General features: G+C 41.2%; 1 protein-coding gene across 2 annotated transcripts in view; it reads right to left on the minus strand.

Annotated features, from left to right (window-relative positions):
* The window catches only part of RCL1 (RNA terminal phosphate cyclase like 1), a 55,372-nt gene extending 40,939 nt beyond the window's left edge, over positions 1-14,433 (minus strand). The window contains exons 1-2 of one of the 2 annotated variants that reach the window (XM_036854647.1): positions 14,135-14,433; positions 474-545 (exon numbers count right to left, since the gene is read on the minus strand). In XM_036854647.1, the coding sequence (XP_036710542.1) occupies positions 474-545; positions 14,135-14,270 (208 nt within the window). In that variant the 5' untranslated portion in view covers positions 14,271-14,433. Of the gene's footprint in view, positions 1-473; positions 546-2,780; positions 2,821-14,134 lie in introns of those variants that run through there. The other variant, XM_036854648.1, reaches the window with a different exon arrangement.
* Between the last annotated feature and the right edge of the window lie 6,209 nt (positions 14,434-20,642).

Consider the following 20,642-nt stretch of genomic DNA (forward strand, 5'->3'; position numbering starts at 1 on the left):
CCACGGCCGCCCCTGGGAGAGAGAATGGAAGAGGAAACAGGGTGAAGGGATTTTTCACATTTTTTGCATATACTTGTATAAACTTACTTTAAAAGACAAAATAAAAAAAAAAAATTCAGCACATACAACAACCTCAGACAGTTTGTTGGAAGATTTTATTGTGACAACATAAGTTAAATGGACATTGAAAAGTTGTATATAAATGTTAGGTATAAAATGTTTTTATTGTTTAAAAAGAAGAGGTGCTCGTCTGTTGATCTGAAATTTTCACTCTTCTAACTTACTTAAATCAAGTGTATTCTCCTTAAATTGGCAGATTTCACATACCATCTCCAGACAATTGTATCACAGATAGAAAACTGGGTCTTTCCATCCACATACAATATTTATACCATCAAAAAGAGTGAATAACAGAGGAATATTTAAGTATTACAATGTAGGTGCTTTCAGGAATGGGAAGAAAAGGAGCTTACCTGTTTGGTTTATTTCAATTCGAGAACCATTAGTTATTTTGTCCAACAGCCTTATGAAGCTGGCTTCAAAATCTGGGGGGAGAAAAGAAAACAGATTGGCCTCATGTTAGGTCACCATTTCCAGAGCACATCCCATTCAAGTACTGCAGTGCGGGGTAGGTTACTTCCTGCATCATACCTGGGTTCTTCTCAGGGCCTGGGTGGCTCACTGGCTAAGGAATCTGAAGCAGTTGAAAAGCACTGACTAGCATATATATGTTTAGTAGAACTATTAGAAACAACTCAGTTTTCGTATTCCACCAAAAAATAGCAACTCTACCAGCAATCTAATAGGATATTAATTTTAGCAGAATAACACCCACTTGTCCTTCTGACCTCAGGAGTGTGTGCCAAATAAGGGAGAAAGAACAGAAAGTAGGAAAGAGTTTTAAACTCAAATTCTTACTTGCCGCAGAACACCTGACAGGGAAAATTAAACCGAGGACCACCCTTCAGTCTCAGAGGCAGTAAGAGGTTACCGTCTCTCCCATTCAACAAAGCATCCCTGGCTCCTTTCCTCTATCGTTTACTGATCTAGAAGGTATCTAATCAGTTCAGTTTTTAATTTTATTACAAAGGTGCCTGAGTATACAGTATTACTGCCACCTTTTTAATGAATGAAAAAAGACTGGAAGAAAAAATACCAAATGTTAATAAATAGGTTTCTCTTCACAGTAGGATTTTATATGAATTTAGTCTTCTTGTTTAAATTTTAATGTGTAAATTTGCTTCAATTACTTTTATGAATAAATTGTTATCTAGAATATAAAAGCTGGTTATTCTTTACAAGGTGGGGGAGGGTAGATTTTAAATGTGAAATATGGGAAGAGGTAGAGTGAAGACTCAGGATTAAACGTACTCTGTCCTCCTCAGTAGATTTTACACACACACACACACACACACACACACACACACACACACACACACACACACACAGGCTTTGGCTTCAACCTCCCTCCCATGAATGGGGACAAGGAAGACCAAGTCTTCTGCACTGAAGGCATGGTAACTGCCTGGCGCTCTCAGTCAGTTCCTACTCCTATAATAGACTAGCAGAGTTTGAGAGCACAGACCTTAGAAGTCACCTAAACTGATCCCAAAGGGTGAAGCAGATCGACTAAGCAATTCCCATCTACCTGTTCTGTTACTTAACACTGTCCCATAACTCCTGTCATAGCAGATTCTGTAATCTGTACAAAGAGCGCTGGGCCAGAAGTCAGAGAAACTCCCTTAAGTCCTGAAACAAGGCATAATGGCTAATAACAGCAGCTGTGTATTAATGCTTACCTATGTAATCCTTATAACCAGTAAGCAGGAAGTGTTTCCCATTTTACAGAAGGCTGAGGCCCAAGAATGCCCTCTAGCTTGCCCTGGTTAAACAACTGGCAAGTGGCAGAGCCAGGATTTGAACCCAAGCCTGCCTTTCTCCAATGTCCATGCTCTGAACCACACCATAACTCAGTTTAATCCCTCAGAGTCAACCTCTTCCTCTAGAAAATCATGGTACCTTTCAACTGTAGGCAGTGATTTAACTGAAGGACCCTGCAGACGATTTAATAAGTTCCCAGTCTACATTTATTTTTAATGAAATTAGAACAGAATAAACAATATCAGAGTTACATAGTAAGGGTGTTGTTTATGAAATTTTAGTCTCAGTTTTACATATACTTGTACGTGTATTAGGTTGTGGTATAAGTAGCAACACAAAAGTTCAAAAGTAACTCAACTATAAAATTGAACTAGAAATGATTTCTATGGTCTTTTTATATAGAATATTCTATGTTTTTTAAAAGTAGGCATGATCTATATAACACAATGCCACTTTCTACTTATGTTTATAGAAAATGCAAGGTATTCTGCACAAAAAAGGAAAACCCTTGATTTGCTCAAGCTTTCACAGTGCCTAAATGGGAGAGAGGAACAAACATTTATGAATAAAGCCCAAGATTATCAACTCCATAGCTTTTACAGATTAGGAAAGAAAAGAAAACAAAATTACTTTAGAAGTAGTTTTTTTCTGTTTTTTTTTTTTTTGCAATCCACAGGGGCTCTTGAGCATGAACACAATTAAAAACGCTCAGCAGAGGAACATGAGTAGGAAAAGAATGGGCACCTAAAGAGACCTCCAGGCAGGACCATCCCCTGGTCACAGTAAACAGGTGCTTCAGAAGCAGTACTTCAAAGAACCAACACAGAGCTAGTTCCAGAATCCTGGTAACAGTGAAGATATAGCTCCATCACCTGGTATGAAAAAGATCTCAAGCTCACCTAGTAATAGTCAGACTGAAGTCTCAAACTTCATTAAGACAAGATGTATAGGATTCCTTGCCCCTTCACTTCTTCAAGACTGCTCCTAAGAGTACAGAATGTCGGATATCTAACAACATTAGGGGGGAAAAATCCCCAAAATAAGCACAAGCACAGTTTTACTGGATGGTTTAGGAATACATAATTAGGCTACACAGCTAGAAAGAGAATCAACATGAAGACCATAATGGTCAGGAGACTGGCTACCATTAGGGGCATGGAAGGGAGTGGTGAATGAAAGAGGCACACAGGTGTGCACAATGTTCTATTTCTTGACCTGGATGGGATCACACAGATGTTCACTTTATAATCCTATAAGACTAGCTTTATGTCTTATGAATTTTTTATATTATTATATTTCATATTTTAAACAAATCTGTACTATCAGGACCATCAGTTTCAGGATTTCTTAAATGCTAACTCCCATCCTACTGCCCTCCCCGTTTCCCTTGCCCCCAAAGAAGTGAACTCATCATTTCTTTAAAGGGGCTGGTAACTTCTAGAAGACTTAGTGGTGGTCATCAACCCGACCTATTCCTCACTAAGAAAGGCAAAACCATGTCTCCAAGAAGGGGAGCAAGAGAAGGAATACAATCTAAAGATCTATACTTTAAAAACAAGGAGCAAATCTCAATGAGCATTTTCACTTAAAAGTATTGTAACGCAACTCAAATTCTAGAAATATTAGTCTGCTTAAATAAATTATGACACATCTACATACCAGAACACTCTGCTGCTATAAAATTAATAAGGTTTTTTTATATACTGATATGAAACATCTCCATAGTATACTGAGTGGAAAAAAAGTAAGATGCAGATGGTCTTTGAGAAAGGAAAAAGTGTGTACTTGCTTATTTATGGGAAAAACAGCCCTGAAAAGAAACACAACAAACCAACGACACTGTTTCCTTCACAGGGAAAGAAGATTGGGAAAGAGACAGACAGACAAACAGAGACAGACTCTGTAAACCATTTTGTTCCCTTTGAATTTCATGTCATGTGTACGCGTTTTAAAAAAATACATAAAAATTAAATTGAAAAATACAAATAAAGGTATTGTAACACAATTTAAAGAGCCAATAAACAATGCTCTCATTAAACAGCCTATGAAAAATATTTATAATACAATATAGCCATTATTTTTTTAAAAACTGCTTAATTACATAGGGAAATGTTCACACTATATTAAGGAAAAAAATTTTAAGCAATATATACAGTGTGATTTCAGTTTCGTTAGAGATAACTAAAAGGTAAGACAGCAAACTATTAACACATGAAATTAGGAGTCATTATTTTCATCATTAAATCCAAAAAGGTAGAAATTACAAACATATACCCAAGTCTCAGAATAAATTAAAAGATGTCTGCTCACTTGAAAATAAGGTACATATAAAAAAATTATGTATTTTATGTAATTATGCATAATGTGATAGATAATAAATTATATTTTAACTTAAATATTTACATAACATCTTTCCTAAATTATGAATAGGTCAAGAAAAATATTAAAGAGACATATCAATTTTATCAAAATATATGGGAGTCTACAAAAGAAAAACTTACCACTCTAAACACTTTAGTAATTAAGAAAAAGAAAAGCAAGAGAACAATGAACTGAGATTTTAGAAATGGAACAAAATTTCAAGCCAAAAAATAAATGACAATAATAATCTCAAAAGAAGAGATAAACAAAATGGAAAATATAGCAGAAAAAAATCAAGCTAATTCATTGAAAAAAATACAAAACAAATCAATAGCCTCATTCATTTGTAAAAGGAAAGAAAATGTGAATTAATAAAATAAAAAATATAATTAATACAAAAGATTTGAGAGCTTTTATGGTAGACTATTCTCTATTATTTACTGACACATTTGGAATTAAAATGGATGGTTATGTAAAAAGATAACAAATCAAAACCAATGAAACAAATTTTAAAAAAGGCACAAAAAGATAAACCCAAAACAAAGGGAATGCGAAAATTTATCAAGTAATAAACAGAAAAGAGCACTGATGAAGTTATTTAAACATAGATAGAGTACATAAATTGTGACGACATATTAATAAAATGTAGTATCATGACACAGCAATAAAAATCCACAAACTATTGCTGCTACAACAAAGATGCATCTCACAAACACAATACAGAATTAAAGCCAGACACACACAAAATACGTACTCTATGACTCCACCTATACAAACCATGGTTAATATTTTAGAAACCTAATCTATGGTGTAAAAAGTCAATTTAATGTTTACGCTGGGGATGGGAGGAAATGGTGTGACTGAAAGCAAGCATGAGAGGGGTTTTGTGGGTTGCTGGTCATGTTTTATTTCTTGACATGCATAATGGCTACCTGGGTATATCCACTTAGTCATAATTCATCAATTCATTAAGCTTGTGCACTTTTCTTAATGTGTAGTATAATTTGATAAGTTTATTTTAAAAAATCAAGTTCAAAGTAATAACATCTTTTAAAATATGAGAAAAGCAAAGAAACCATCTCTCAAATTTACCATACTAGAAATGTGATTAAATATATCTCAAAAAAACACAGCGTCACTACAAGGAAGAAATAACAATTGAGGGAAAGGTTATCTTACCAATTAAGCAAAAGGATTTCACACACTTTGATTTGATCCCACATTCCCTTTTTTTTTTTAAAGCATAATTTTTGACCTGCCAATTCCACATCTAGAACTCTATCCCACAGAAATAGAAATATGCTAGACTATTGCACAAAAATTTTTTTTACTGCTGCTTTACGTATAATAACCATCACTGAAGGTTACTTTTTTGCCCCATACCTTCAAATTTTCCTAGATATTTTATTTTGCTTATGTAAAAACCTGTAAAAGAAGTGAAGTCAACAAAGGGCAACTTATTTCTCTGATTTATGCTGTTTTTACCACCTTCAAGTTTCCTATTTGTATCCAATTTCTTCAGTTCTAGTCCTTTTCTTTCTCTAACCTAACCTTTCTCTAACCCTAAAGCACTAGAGTATTTCCTCCACCTCAGGAAATTACTAAAGATGCATCAGGACATTACATAATAATAAAAGGGCCAATCCACCAAGAAGACAGAGCAAGCCTAAATGCACCAAACAACGAAGGTGCAAAATATATAAAACTAAAACTGTTCAAACTGAAAGGAGAACTCAACAATGCCATCAACCAACAGGATTCAATCAACATTTATAGAACACCCAACTCACAACAGCAGAATATACATTCTTTCCAAGAGCCCATGGAACATACACCAAGACAGACCAAATCTTGGGCCATTAAAAAACATCAACAAATTTAAAGTAATTGAAATGAATACAGAGCATATTCTCCAAACATAATGAAATCAAACTGAAATCAATAACAAAACGATAACTGGAAAATATACCCACACTTGGAAGTTAAACAACACACTTATAAATAATCCATGGATCAAAGAGGAAGTCTTAAAGGCAAGAAAAAACACATTAAACTGAATGAAAATTAAAACATGACATATCAAAATTTTTGGGACACAGCTAAAGCAGTCTTGAGAGGGAAGTTTATTGCACTAAATGCCTACATTAGAAAAGAGAAAAGGTTTCCAATAATCTGTCTCACCTCAACTTAGAAAAAGCACAAAATAAATCCAAAGGAAGTGAAGGAAATAATAAAAATAGCAGAAACAGATGAAATTGAAAACAGAAAAATCAGTGAAACAGCTGGCTCTTCAAAAAGATAAATAACATGACAAACCTCTAGCAAGACTAAAAAAAAAAAAAAGACACAAATCATCAACATCAGGAAACAGGGAATACCACTACAGATCCTAGATCCTGCAGACATCAAAAGGATAATAAGGGAATACTATGAACTCTACATATATAAAACAATTTAGATGAAATGAACCACTTCTCCAAAAAACACGAACTACCACAACTCATCAAATGAAATGGATAATTTAAATAGCCCTATCACCATTCAGGAAACAAAGTATATTTTTTAAAACTCCCCAAAAAGATATCTCTAGGCCTTTATAATTTCAATGGAGAATTCTACCAAATGTTTAAAGCACTAAAATCAATTCTACACAATCTCTTTTAGAAGACCAAAAGGAAACTGCTTCCAATTCATTTTAAGCTAGTATTATTCTAGTTTAAAATACCAAAACCAGACTAAGACAGTACAAAAAAGAAAACTACAAATCAGTATAACTTATGAATATATACCCAAAAATCCTTAACAAAATGTTAGCAAATAAAATCCAGCAATATAGAAAAAGAATTACACACCATGAACAAGTAGGGTTTATTCCAGGAATGCAAGGCTGCTTCAATATTTGAAAATCAATCCATGCAATATACCATATTAACAGACTAAAGAAGAACAATCACATGATCACATCAATTGGTGCAGAAAAAGCATTTGACAAAATACAACACTCATTCATACACACACAAAAAAAAATCTTAGAAAAATAGGAATAGAAGGGAATTTCCTCAACTTGATAAAAAAACATCTAAAAAAATATACAGCTAACATTACACTTTGTGGCAAAACAGTGGACACTTTCTCCTTAAGACAGGGAACAAGGTAAGGAAGTTTGCCCTCATTACTTTTATTTAACATAGTGCTAGAAGTCCTACCCACTGCAATAAGGGGGAAATAAAAGGCATAAAGTTCAGAAAAGAAGAAATAAAACTGTTCCTATTTGCAGATGACATGACTGTCTACATAAAAAATCCCGAAGAATCTAACAACAACAACAGGAAAAACACACACTTAGAACTGTTAAGTAGGGGACTTCCCTGGTGGCACAGTGGTTGAGAATCTGCTTGCCAATGCAGGGGACACAGCTTCGATCCCTGGTCCAGGAAGATCCCACATGCCATGGAGCAACTAAGCCCGTGTGCCACAACTACTGAGCCCATGTGCCACAACTACTGAAGTCTGCACTCCTAGAGCCCGTGCGCCACAAGAGAAGCCACCACAATGAGAAGCCCACACACTGCAACGAAGAGTACCCCCTGCTCGCCGCAACTACAGAAAGCCCGCATGCAGCAACAAAGACCCAATGCAGCCCAAAAAAAAAAAAGAAAAAAAAAAAGAACTTGTAAGTAAATTCAGCAAGGCTGCAGGACACAAAATAAACATCCAAAAAAAATGAATTGTATTTCTATATACTACCAATAAACACATGGAGACCAAAATTTAAAATAAGATACCATTTACAATTGCTCAAAAAAGTGAGACATTTAGGTGTAAATTAACAAAACATGTACAGGACTTATATGCTAAAAACTACACAATGCTGATGAAAGAAAACAAAGATCTAAATAAATGGAGAGATATACTATGTTTATGAATTGGAAGACTCAAATACAGTAAAGATGATAACTCTCCCTAAGTTCTCATATAGGTTTAACACAGTTCCTGTCAAATCCTAACAAGATTTTTTTGTATAGATAAAGACAAGATTATTCTAAACTTTATATGAAAAGGCAAAGGAACTAGAATAGCTAAAACAATCATGAAAGATAAGAATAAAGTTGGAGGGATCAGCCTACCCAAATTCAAAATTTATTATATACATATAGTAATCAAGACAGTGTGGTACTGACAAAGGGATAGACATATAGATCAATGGAATAGAACAGACAACCCAGAAAGAGACCCACACAGTATGCCCAACTGTTTTTTTACAAAGGTGCAAAAGTGATTAAATGGAAGAAAGATAGCCATTTCCACAAAGGGTGCTAGAGCAGTTGGACATCCATAGGCAAAAAAAATGAACATCGACCTAAGTTTTAAACCTCATACAAAAAAATTAACTTAAATATAAAATGTAAAACTTTTAGGAAAAAAAAGAAAATCTTCAGGATCTAGGGCTAGGCAAACAGTTCTTAATACCAAAAGCACAAGCAATAAAAGAAAACTTTGATAAATTCTATTTCATTAAAACTTTCCCTCTGCAAAAGACCATGTTAAGAGAACAAAAAGACAAGCCATAGAGTGGGATAAAATACTAGGAAACCACATATTTGACAAAGGAGTAGAATATGTAAAGAACTCTCAAAACCTAACAGAAAAAGAAAAAAATCTTACTAGAAAATGGCAAAAGACATGAAAAGTTGTTCAATATCATTAGCCATCAGGAATATGCAAATTAAACTAGAAGACGGCACTACACACTAATCAGAATGGCTAAAATTAAAAATAGTGACAACACCAAATGCTGGCAAGAATGCAGAGAAACTGAATCATTCCTACATTGCTGGTAGGAATATAAAATCTACACTTATCGTTAGTATAGTCGTCAGGCCTCCCCCAATTCTAGTTATCAACAACTTTTGAGTCCCAAACAATACTGAAATAAAGTATAGGTACATCCTTGTGGTATAACAAGAAATGTATTTGGTCTTTGTTCCTGGCACAGAGCTCCTAAAACCCCTGAAAGTTCCAGAGCCACAGGAGTCTCTTTTAAGTTATTCATACAGAGGCCCTTTTGAGCACACCTGAGTTTATGCTATGAGTTGACTTAGGGTGGAGCCCCTAGACAGCCTCAGGATGGGGCCCATCACCAGAAAAACCAAATGATTAGAGGGTTAGAACTTTCAGTCCTACTCACTGACTTCTGCGGGGGTGGGGGGGTGTCGAGGTATGCCTAGAGATTAAGCCCTATAAAAACTCTTGAACAAGGAGAGAACTTCCAGGTTGGTTAAAAAAAAAAAAAAAAAAATCCACATTCTGGGAGAGTAACAAAACCCCATTCCACAAGAACAGAAGCTGCTATTTCATGACCCTTCTGGACCTGGCCCTATGTACCTCTTCATCTGGCTGTTCATCTGTATCTTTTATAATATCCTTTATTGTAAACTGGTAAATGTAAGTAAATGTTTCCCTGAGCTTCATGAGACATAATTTTATCAAATTATCTGGGAAACCAGAGGTATGAGTGACCTGGACTTACGACTGGGACTTGTGACTGGCACCTGAGGGGGTGGAGGGGAGTCTTGTGGGATTGAGCCCTTAACCTGTGGGATTTGATGCTATCACCACTGAGACAGTGTCAGAACTGAGTTAAATTTGTAGGACACCAGTGAACATCCACTGAGAACTGGAGAATTACTTGGTGTGGTGAGAAAAACCCACACATCTGGTGTCAGAAGTATTGAAAGTAGAGGATAAAAATAGTTTTCCCTTACAATCCTCCTTTTAGAAGATCCAATTTATGAACAGCCAGATTTATCCCCAAAACAATATATCAGTTTGCCAAAAGATATTTTACCTTTAAGGATCTCTATGTGGTATATTTCCTCGGCACGTTTTAAAGGATTCTTTCCATTAAAATGCCACTTACCCCTCCTTTTTCAGAATCTCATCTGCTTAAGACCAAATAACTCCTCTCTCCAGTTTCACAGCGAGGCTTAGTCATGTGACCTACTCAGGGACTTGGGTAGCAGCAGTCCCGCGTCCTAACTGCTAAACCAGGGCTCTTGCCCAAGTCCATCATTTCTGTATTCCCACTTTAAAAAATTATCATTCTTGTGGAATTCTTTCCTTATGGCCCTCACCTTATCCAGAAAATGTTAACTCAACTGAACCCTGCAAGATACAGCCCTCGTGAAACCCAGAAACAGAAGCACTTTGGACAGCTGCTTCATAATCTGAGGAACACTCAAGTCCACCAAGCAGTCAGATGGGAGAACAGGCCTTCCAGGCTGGAGCTGGCTGCCGTCTGTTTCCGGTTCTGTCACCGACTGGATATTCAACTTCACCAGCTATCTTACTTAACTATGTCTTGCCTTTTTTACCTTCAGTAAAACAGCAACAAAAAAATATTTATTTCCTCCTCACTGATGGAAAGAGTCTAATGAGACAATATAATCCTTCATGTTCCTCAAGAGTGAAGTAAAAATTACACATGTGGCTGCATAATTAATAAAAACCATTCCAGGATCATCTTTCTTTGGGATTCAAATTCTTCTCATTCTTTACAATTCCTCTTTCAAAGGAGGCAGTTTTATTTAAGAGATTAACAAATCTGCCAGAAGTCACAGAGTTTGACCTGTGTCTCATCCCCTTCTGAATCTTTATGCAGTTTTCTTAGTACCTCATGCTGCTATTCCCAACCATTAGGGATACGAGGAAAAGAAAAAGGTTAATAAGTCTAGTAGACCAGGGTTTTTCAACATCAGCGCTGATATTTTGGACAGAACACTTCTTTGTGTGGGGAGCTGTCCAGTGCACTGTAGGATGTTTGGCGGCATCCCTGGGCTCCACCCACTAGGTGCCAGGAGCAGCCTCCCAGTTGTGACAACCAAAAATGTCTCCAAACACTGCCAAATATCCCCTGGGGAACAAAACTGCCCCTGGTTAAGAACCACTACATTATACATATAACACACAAATATTTGGAAGCCATCACCTAAAAGGAAACCTTTAGACTGAAAAGAAAACAGAAAAGACATAATTCTCTTTAAATATTTGAAAAGTTTCCATATAGAAGCAGGAAAAGATTTCAAATGCCAGAGAATAGAACCATACCAGTGGACAGAAGTTACATAATAATAAAACCAGCTCACATTTATTCTTCCTACACACCAGGCACTGTTGAGTGCACTTTCAAATATTATTTAATCCTCACAATAACTCTCTGAAGTCAGCAGTATTGGCCCCACTTTACAGATGAAAAAACTGAGGCTCAGGAGGTCCAATAGCTAATAGCAAAAGCAGAACCCCATCTCAAACTGAGATCTAACTGAGATCAAGCTCTTAACTCCCAAGCTACTACGACCATGACAAATGAAGATTTTACCTCCACATAATAAAGAAAATGAAGAACTTTTTGACTTAAAAGCTGCTTCTTTCACCAACGGTGATTCCTGCAGCCACCATCTCAATCCTATCCGTTCAGATCAGAAGATCCAGAGAGCCTTCCTTCATAACCTCAGCGAAAGCCTCTGCTCTATCTAACTCTGCTGAGCCCCTTTACAACTTCCTACTTCAAAGTACTCAGGCTACTCTCTCAGCTCTTCCTTAGAAAGCTCCTCGAGAGTGGGGCAACTAGCTTCTCACATTTACCCCTCCACAAAGCCTTGCACATACTGGGGCTCAATAAACCTTTTCTGAATGACTATTCCAGAGGCACCATCCCCACCCTCCAAAGCTCACACCAGAGGGGATATTTAAGCAAGCACCTTCAGGAGATATAATTCTTGCACTTGAGCTGAAGATTTTATTGCAAATGCTGAGTTTTTTCCAACTCTCAGAATCTGGGTCAGGAAGAGTCAGAAAGGGATATGACAGATAAAACAGTCCGTTGGCTACATGTCCAATCAAGCTACCACAGACTCGTTTGACTATGATCACATGTCATGTGTCAGGGGCTACATGTATTTATGTATATGTGTGCATGTATATACACTTATACTTACTTACACTTGGGTATGTATACAAAGACACATATATATGTCTATGAATGCATGTATATACGTATATCTCAGTTCCCTCTTCAGAAATTAAGCAAATGTCTATAGTGTTCCTGAGGCCTTGAATCCAGCCAAGGAAGTCTAAATTAGGGGTCTCTTTTTCCCCCTAGTATATTAATAAGGTAAGGCAAATAAGGCTATACATAGTGTTCCTCATAAAATACCAGCACGTGTGCCAACCAGTACTACCTTCCCCAGGTACCAGAGTCTGGTATCTTTTCAGGAAAATGCCAAGTGGCCAAGCCCCGTTCATGTGTGTGGCAGTGAAGAGATGCTCACGAACAGTGCACAGGGGAGAAAGGGAAACATCACTAAATTATATCTTATGGGCACTATATTTCCATTAGAAATTGCAGGTCTCCAGGCTAAAGTACATCTATTTCTCTTTTAAAAGAAAAGCTATGCCCAGTGTTCCATAGGAGTAGAAGCCTGTCTTCTTACCACATCCAGCTAGTGGTGAGTTCTCTAGGCTAATTTAGGGGTGAAGGGGAGAGTTGGCTGGGAAGGCCACAGAGTAGAGCAGTCAAGCAATTGCTTTGCCCAAGGGCCAGACTCAAAATAAAGGCAAGGAATGTTGAGAGGAAGAACACCTGGCATAAACCATGCTAGGGGTCCCTCAACTTCTTCAGTGTTTTTGAGCTGTACAGTGAGGGCAGTAATAATCATGTACCAACACAAGCCTTTGTTACTGTCACCTGGTTCCTCTCCATGGTACAGAGGTTCATCTGATTCTTTCCTTCCTAATCTTCTATCTCCATCAATGACATGGCATTTTCCGCTTATGTGCAACCAATCACCATTCAAGAGAAGCAGAAATGTAACCATCCAGAAGATGCATTCAGACTGATGATGAAATAGGCTGGCCACCTAGTACAGGAGCCAGTGCAAAATTAAACACATCAATAGGGCCCAGAAAGCTTTGAGGACCAACCACAAACCCTCTCCTCCTTCAATTTGCAGATAGGTTTTTCCTTTTTTCTCTTGAACTGATTTTCCCAATTTGGGATAACCAGACAGAAGCTTTTAAATATATGAGTCATTCCAGGGGACCAGTTGAAACTCGGAGACAATTCAACTTCATATGGGTTTAAATGGGGCCTTATTTTTCATCTATCCACCTTCACAGGGCAAAAAGAGAGCTTGGAAGCCTATAGTTTAGCGCTTGTCACCAATCCTTTACTAAAGTCAAAGCAATTAGGCCCATGATTGTTAAAATTTCATCTCAAAGCTCCTGTCCTGCACAATCAGTGGCTGTCCTTCACAGCCACTGCTGAAAAAACACACAGAATTTAAAAAAATTTTTTAATCCACACCCAAGGAGATGTGTGAGGGCAGCCGAGAAATCATGACGACAGGGACAGCCGGTGGCGTCCAAGGGGGCAGCTGCTTCTGAGACCTGTTTTGGGACAGGGGACAAAACCAACCAGTGGTACTTTTCTCTCCAAATCTCTTTCCATCTTTACATTTGCCCATTCACCACATTTCGGTCCAACAAACTGTTTTTCTCCATTGCGAGGTTTACAGCGAGAGCAAGAGGGACTCAAGACAAGCGAGGGGGCGATGGCTGGGATATGTTGCAACACGTAATGCTGGAAAACGTGTAGCTGTTTACTACCAGCTCCCGGGAGACACGGAGCGCCGAGCGCAGAAGAGCTCAGCCCCTGGTGCGCGGCCCCGCCTCCCACACAGCCTCCGGCGCGTTCATTCGGGTGTGGGGGCGACACGCGATGAGCCCTCCCCAACGCGCCCCGGAGGCTCCTTGTGCGCCGGCCCCCAGGGCATCAGCAAGGTCTCCCTTCGCGCCCCACGCCCACCCTGCGCGCTGCCCGCCCCGGAGTTACCTCGGAGGCCGGGGTTGTCGTCTCTGGCCCGAATCTTTCGGATTTTGACAGGGCGCCCGCTCAGAGTAGACAGGACCAGACGCTGGCGCAAGAAGTTGCAGCCCGCGTAGCTGAGGGAGTGCGCCTGGGTCGCCATGTGCACGCCCTCTGCAACGGCGCGGGCGGCCGGGGCGAGGCGACTTCGGACGGGCGCGGGTATCGCGGCGACGGCGGCGACGGCGACAGCGGCAGTGGCGGCCCGGGCTCCCTCCCGCAGCCCGCAGCCCCAGGCGCGTCCACGTGGTTTGGAACAGGAAGGGAGAGAGACGATACACCGGGTCAGAGGGGAGTGGGGCGGAGCCGGTGACCGCCTCTCCGCCTCCTGGCCCGGCTGGGGGCGGACCCCGCACCGGGCCACTCCGCTATTGGCTGGTGCAGGATCAGTGAGGTGCCCGGGACGCACCGCTATAGGCCTGCACTGGGGCTAGGCGGTGCCCGGGCCACGCTACCATTGGCCTGCGCTGGAGCTGGGCGGTGCCCGGGCCCCGGCAACAGCGCTTGGCTGGAGGAGCGCGGGACGGGGGAGAGGCCTGGGAGCGGCGGCGCTGGAGCACGCCTTCCCTACCAGTTTCCGCGGGGTCTTTCCCCGCTTTGGGGCAAGGGGAGGCGATGGACCGGGGTTGAGTTCCTCCTACATGCCCGGTACTTAGCCTCACTACTTACGGCAACCTCTGGGATGTGTATGCTATTAGCTCCCCCGCCTTTTTCTTAATAGAAGAGAAAACAGGATTGGCGCGCTTTACCCTGTTGCAGACACCGTGCTGAGTGCGCAGCCGGCCCTATCCCCTCGCGCCCGCTGTAATCCTGAGAGGTAGTGCCATTCCCGCCCTACACTTGGGGAAAGACTTGAGGAACATTGCAAGGCTAGCAGTGGCAGCATGCACAGGAAACAAAGTCTTCCGACACCAGGCCATTACTTATGAGACACCAAGCTTTGCCCTTTTCACATCAGTGGCTTCCCTTTACAGCCACTGTGCTTTTTGTCAAGTCAGGTCCTCCCATTTTGCATGCCTCAAAACGGATAGTTGCAATAACTTATACACACACACACACACACACACACACACACACAGCTCTTCCCTCTTTCCCATCCTCTTCTAATCTTGCACACCAAAAGCTTCCCAAAGATTGGATTATGTCACTCCTCTGCTCAAAAACCTTCAAAGATAACGCAGTTATCTATAAAATGATTACAAACTTGGGAGTCCCAATACCATAATATGGTTGGTTTGTAGCGATTCTCGGACAATGTCACCAGATCATGAGTTCCAGAACACATGGGGGAAGAGGGGGTTCTGGAAGGGGTCAGAGCTTGAGTAAGATTAAAGAAGGTGGCTAGCGTTATGTGGGTAAGACTCAGTTATGGGGAACCACTGAAAGGTCTGAACTCCTATAGGGTGACAGGTTATTAGAGGTGTATGTAGAGTTTAACAGAATCAGCCCTGAAGTTCATTGAGGGAGGTGGGTAATCCATGCACATTATTGCCATTTCTTGAGACTTCTTTTAGGAAGTTGACAGTATTGAAAGCTCCAGGGCCTCTGAGGGCCTCCCTTGAATCCTGCTGTGGAGGATGCCAAAGCAAGGAGAGGAACCATCACACCAGGAGTGGATGTTTTGTATATCATCTCATCTTAATTACTCAACAACCTTAAAAAACAACTAATATCTTCTGTAGCAACCCCTGTCTGTGCCCTGTTCATATCCCTTCAGCTCTTACTATTTTCAGTGCAAACCTGCTTAATTTTCCTCCAACAGCACCTAGATCTCTTTGTCTGAGGGTTTTTCCCACCTGTATGGAACTCAGCAGGGCAAAGGTGCTGGGGAATTAATGCCCCGCCCCACCTCCCCCAGAGTCCTCAACCAATGGCTGATGGGAGTTGATGTATGAATATCCCAGCACCCTTAAACTTTGGGTGAGATAGCTCTGAGACATAGATTCTACAGCGTTTCCCCAGGGACCCCCAGAGATTTTAATCTTCAGTTGCCTACAGCAGGGGTCCCCAACCCCGGTAGCGGTCCGAGACCCATTACGAACAGGGCCGCACAGCAGGAGGTGAGGGGCAGGCGAGCAAGCAAAGCTTCATCTGCCACTCCGCGCCGCTCGCATTAACGCCTGAACCATCCCACCCACCCCCCTCCCCCGTGGAAAAATTGTCTTCCACGAAACCGGTCCCTGGTGCCAGAAAGGTTGGGGACCGCTGGCCTACAGGGGTTACTTGCTTAAGTACCTTTTACCGGCTTCCTTCCCTTCCCCGTATCCTTCCTAGCTCCCTTCTGATATTTCGTGGGAATTCTCAAATAAACTACTTTCACTCAAATCACTGCCTCAGGGTCTTCTTCTGGGCAACTCCAATATAAGTTCTGATTTTTAATATTTGAGAACTGAGATTCAGAGAGAATAAACGACTTGTTTAAAGTGACATCACTAATAAATGGCAGAACCAGAATAAAAACTTCGTCTGCCTCTCTGTCACTGTCTGTCTGACTGTCTCTCTCATCTCGTATCTTTGGAACCCTGAACCTCTAATAAGAAGTCTGGCTACCATGAGGCTGCCATGCCAGAGAGACCACAAAGATTTAGTGCCAGCTGTTCCAGCTGACAGCATCAACTGCCAGACACGGCAGTGAGGAAGCCTTCAGATGATTCCAGTCCCCAGCCAGCCTCTGACAAGCCTTTGGAGCCACCCTAGCTGACACCATATGGAGCACAGATGAGCTGTCCTCACTGAGGCCTGCCCAAATTGAGCTAAATAAATGACTGTTACTATTTTAAGCTTTGGGTTCAGGGGTAGTTTGTTACACAGTTATGGACAATGAAACTACATATCCCTGAATCCCCTTCCCTGCATAATTCTGGGTTAGCAAACCACAAGAAACATCTTGCTTGAGATTTCAAAGGCAAACGTGAAGTCACAGCCACATTTTTTTATGTCTGAAAGGTCACTGCAGGGGACCAGGCTCTCTTGCAGCTCACGTACTTATTACCTTGTTGGCATGGAGTAGCAGCCAGGCCCAAAGCTCCTCCAGCTGCCACCTGATCCTACTTAGCAACTCCGACTCCTGGGCCAGCTCTGTATCTACCTCCATGACAAAGGACACCATCTTCTGCTGGTCACTCCCATCACTGGAGTCAGAGGCTTGGAGTCAGTGAGAGACTGATGCAGGTTCCAGCTCATCCTGCGGGCTTTGGGCTCTATCACCAGGCGCAAAGACGACAGCCTCATACAGACTGTGAAACCAGCCCCCACAATTGCATAAGGTCAGATCCCTACAATAAAGCTCTAGTGAGTGGTTCTGCTTTTTTGAGTGAACACTGACTGGTGCACAAGCCATTACTGAAAGCCTACTGAGATTAAGGCTCTATGCTAAAGGCTTTACACACATGATCTCATTTGGTCCTCACACCAACTACCTCAAAAGTTGGGTTTTAAGTACATAGGGGTTTATAATACAGTTCTCTCTACTTTTGTTTATTTTCAACATCGTCCACTACAATTTTTTAAATCTGCTCATAGATTTTTCTTTCACACTAAATGATAAATGACATATACCTTGCTTTGTAATCACTTCCACAAATACTTCCACTTTAATAATGATAAAAGTGTACTTGGCTCAGTAGTGGATTTGGGGGCCAGAGTAGAAACAGATTCTTCCCAGTCCATAAAGAAAGTTACTCAACACCACATTTCTACCCACTCTGCTATCTCATCATCTCCTTTATTCAAATCATAATGGTTCAATGGGCTTTTTCTCACCTCAGCCTGGAACTAATGCTTACACCACTCCAATTTTAGGATGAATGCTTGTGTCCAGTGCTCCTCCTTTGGGCTCCCACAATAACTATTCACAAGTACATTTCTGCATATATATCGTCTTTTTTTATCATTAATTAATTAATTTATTTATTTTTGGCTGCATTGGGTCTTTGTTGCTGCACGTGGACTTTCTCTAGTTGCGGCGAGCGGGGGCTACTCTTTGTTGCATTGTACGGGCTTCTCATTGTGCTGGCTTCTCTTATTGTGGAGCATGGGCTCGACGCACAGGCTTCAGTAGTTGTGGCACGCGGGCTTCAATAGCTGTGGCTCGCGGGCTCTAGAGCGCAGGCTCAGTAGTTGTGGTGCATGGGCTTAGTTGCTCCGCGGCATGTGGGATCTTCCCAGACCAGGGCTCGAACCCGTGTCACCTGCATTGGCAGGCAGATTCTTAACCACTGTGCCGCCAGGGAAGCCCCCATATATATCCTCTTCTAACCTCTTGAAACCTGTTTATGTGGCAGCCTACCTAACAATACTTTGTGATCCAGTGAGTGTGAGGACTGTGTCCTACCACTTAAAGCAGAAAGCGTCTTATCATTGTATGCCCAGTGCTTAGCACCTAGTAGGCGTTTAATAAGTGTGACTATAATTAATTCTAGTTTAATAAGTGTGACTATAGTTAATTAAAACACACATGGCTAGCCTAAATCAATAAACTCAAACTGTCTAAAACGATGGTTCTCAAACTTTATCATGCATCAAAACTGCCTGGAGGGCTTGTTAAAACACATATTGCTGGGTCTCATCCCCAGAGTTTCTTCAGTACATCTGGGGTAGGGCCTGAGAATTTACGTTTCTAACAACTTCCCAGGTGATGTTGATGCACCTGGCCTAAGGATCACACTTTGAGAAGATTAAAAAAAAGCGGGGGGAGGGGGGTGGAATTCCCTGGTGGTCCAGTGGTTAGAACTCCATGCTTACACTGCAGAGGGTACACGTTCGATTCCCTGGTTGGGAACTAAGATCCCACAAGCCATGTAGCATGGCCAAAAAAAAAAAGGCATATGCTTACATACACAGAATGGGAGTCCAGAAGGAGAGGAGAGAGACAGGGACAGAAAGAATATGTGGGCAAAACTTCCGAAATTTGATGAAATACATAAATCTACACATCCAAATAGTTAAAGTCACTACTTTAGAAGTTGAAGTTTTATTAGAAGTGGAGCCTCCAGACAAGAACCCAGTCCTGGCTGACACCTTGATGAGCACCTTGTGAGGCTGTGAAGCACAGAACCCAACTAAACCATGCCTGAACTCCTGAACCACAGGAACTGTGAGATAATTAGTATGTGTTCAAGCCACTGAGTTTGTGGTAATTTGTTACACAGCTATGTAAAATTACCACACTGGTTTTCAAACCCAGGTCTGTCTGGCTTCCAAAGTCTGTGCTCTCTCTCCTACACCTGATTAAACGTCTTGTGAAAGGTGTTAACCGAGGAGTTGTTGGAGGTGATAGACCTTCCAAGTTTCAAGAACACAAGTCATATGGTCCAGCCTGTCTATGACAAACAGATGCCCCTCTCTCAAGGGAACATCAAAGAACAGTGGCCCCAAACCGTTTCAGCACCAGGGACTGGTTTCGTGGAAGACAATTTTTCCACAGACCGGGGGTGGGGGGTGGTTTTGGAATGATTCGAGCGCATTACATTTATTGTGCACTTTATTTCTATTATTATTACATTGTAATATATAATGAAATAATTATACAATTCACCATAATGCAGAATCAGTGGGAGCCCTGAGCTTGTTTTCACTTGCCACTCACTGACAGGGTTTTGATATGAGTCTGCAAGCAACTGATTTATTATACTCTCTGTGCAGTCAAACCTCTCTGCTAATGATAATCTGTATTTGCAGCCGTTCCCCAGCACCGCCTCAGCCCCACCTCAGATCATCAGGCGTTAGATTCTCATAAGGAGCGAGCAACCTAGATCCCTTGCATGCACAGTTCACAGTAGGGTTCGCGCTCCTATGAGAATCTAATGCCGCCGCTGATCTGACAGGAGGCAGAGCTCAGGTGGCAATGCGAGCGATGGGGAGTGGCTGTAAATACAGGTGAAGCTGCGCTCGCTCACCCGCCACTCACCTCCTGCTGTGCGGCCCGGTTCTTAACAGGTCACAGACCAGACCAGTCCATGGCCCAGGGGTTGGGGACCCCTGTCTAAGTAGGTTGGGACATTGAACTATAAGACAACACCCTGAGTCCCACTTATATTTAGATGATGACTAGGGACAACCATAACTAACACTTTTAAAGATTCTTATGATTCTCAGAGATACCCTGATTGTGATATTTAACCTCTGTTTTTCTATAATTGTTAACAGTAAAAACACTGATAAAATTTGAAAAAGTTTCTGTGCTTGTTTCAGAGCCTTTGGGAGAAGAGCAGGGTGGGGGACCTCAGTCTTCTTTCACAATCATAAACTCTCTTCATTGACTGTGAGAGTGAAAGAGAAGTGGATGATCGGCAGGTGATAAACAATCAGAGCAGAATTTTTAAGGCACCAGTTGTCAATCCTTTTTTTGTGTGTTTTTGTTTTTTTGGCCACATCACGTGGCATGCGGGATCTTAGTTCCCCAACCAGGGATCAAACCCGTGCCCCCTGCAGTGGAAGCATGGAGTCTTAACCACTGGACTGCCAGAGAAGTCCC

The sequence above is a fragment of the Balaenoptera musculus genome, chromosome 6, assembly GCF_009873245.2.
Source record: "Balaenoptera musculus isolate JJ_BM4_2016_0621 chromosome 6, mBalMus1.pri.v3, whole genome shotgun sequence".
NCBI lineage: Eukaryota > Metazoa > Chordata > Mammalia > Artiodactyla > Balaenopteridae > Balaenoptera > Balaenoptera musculus.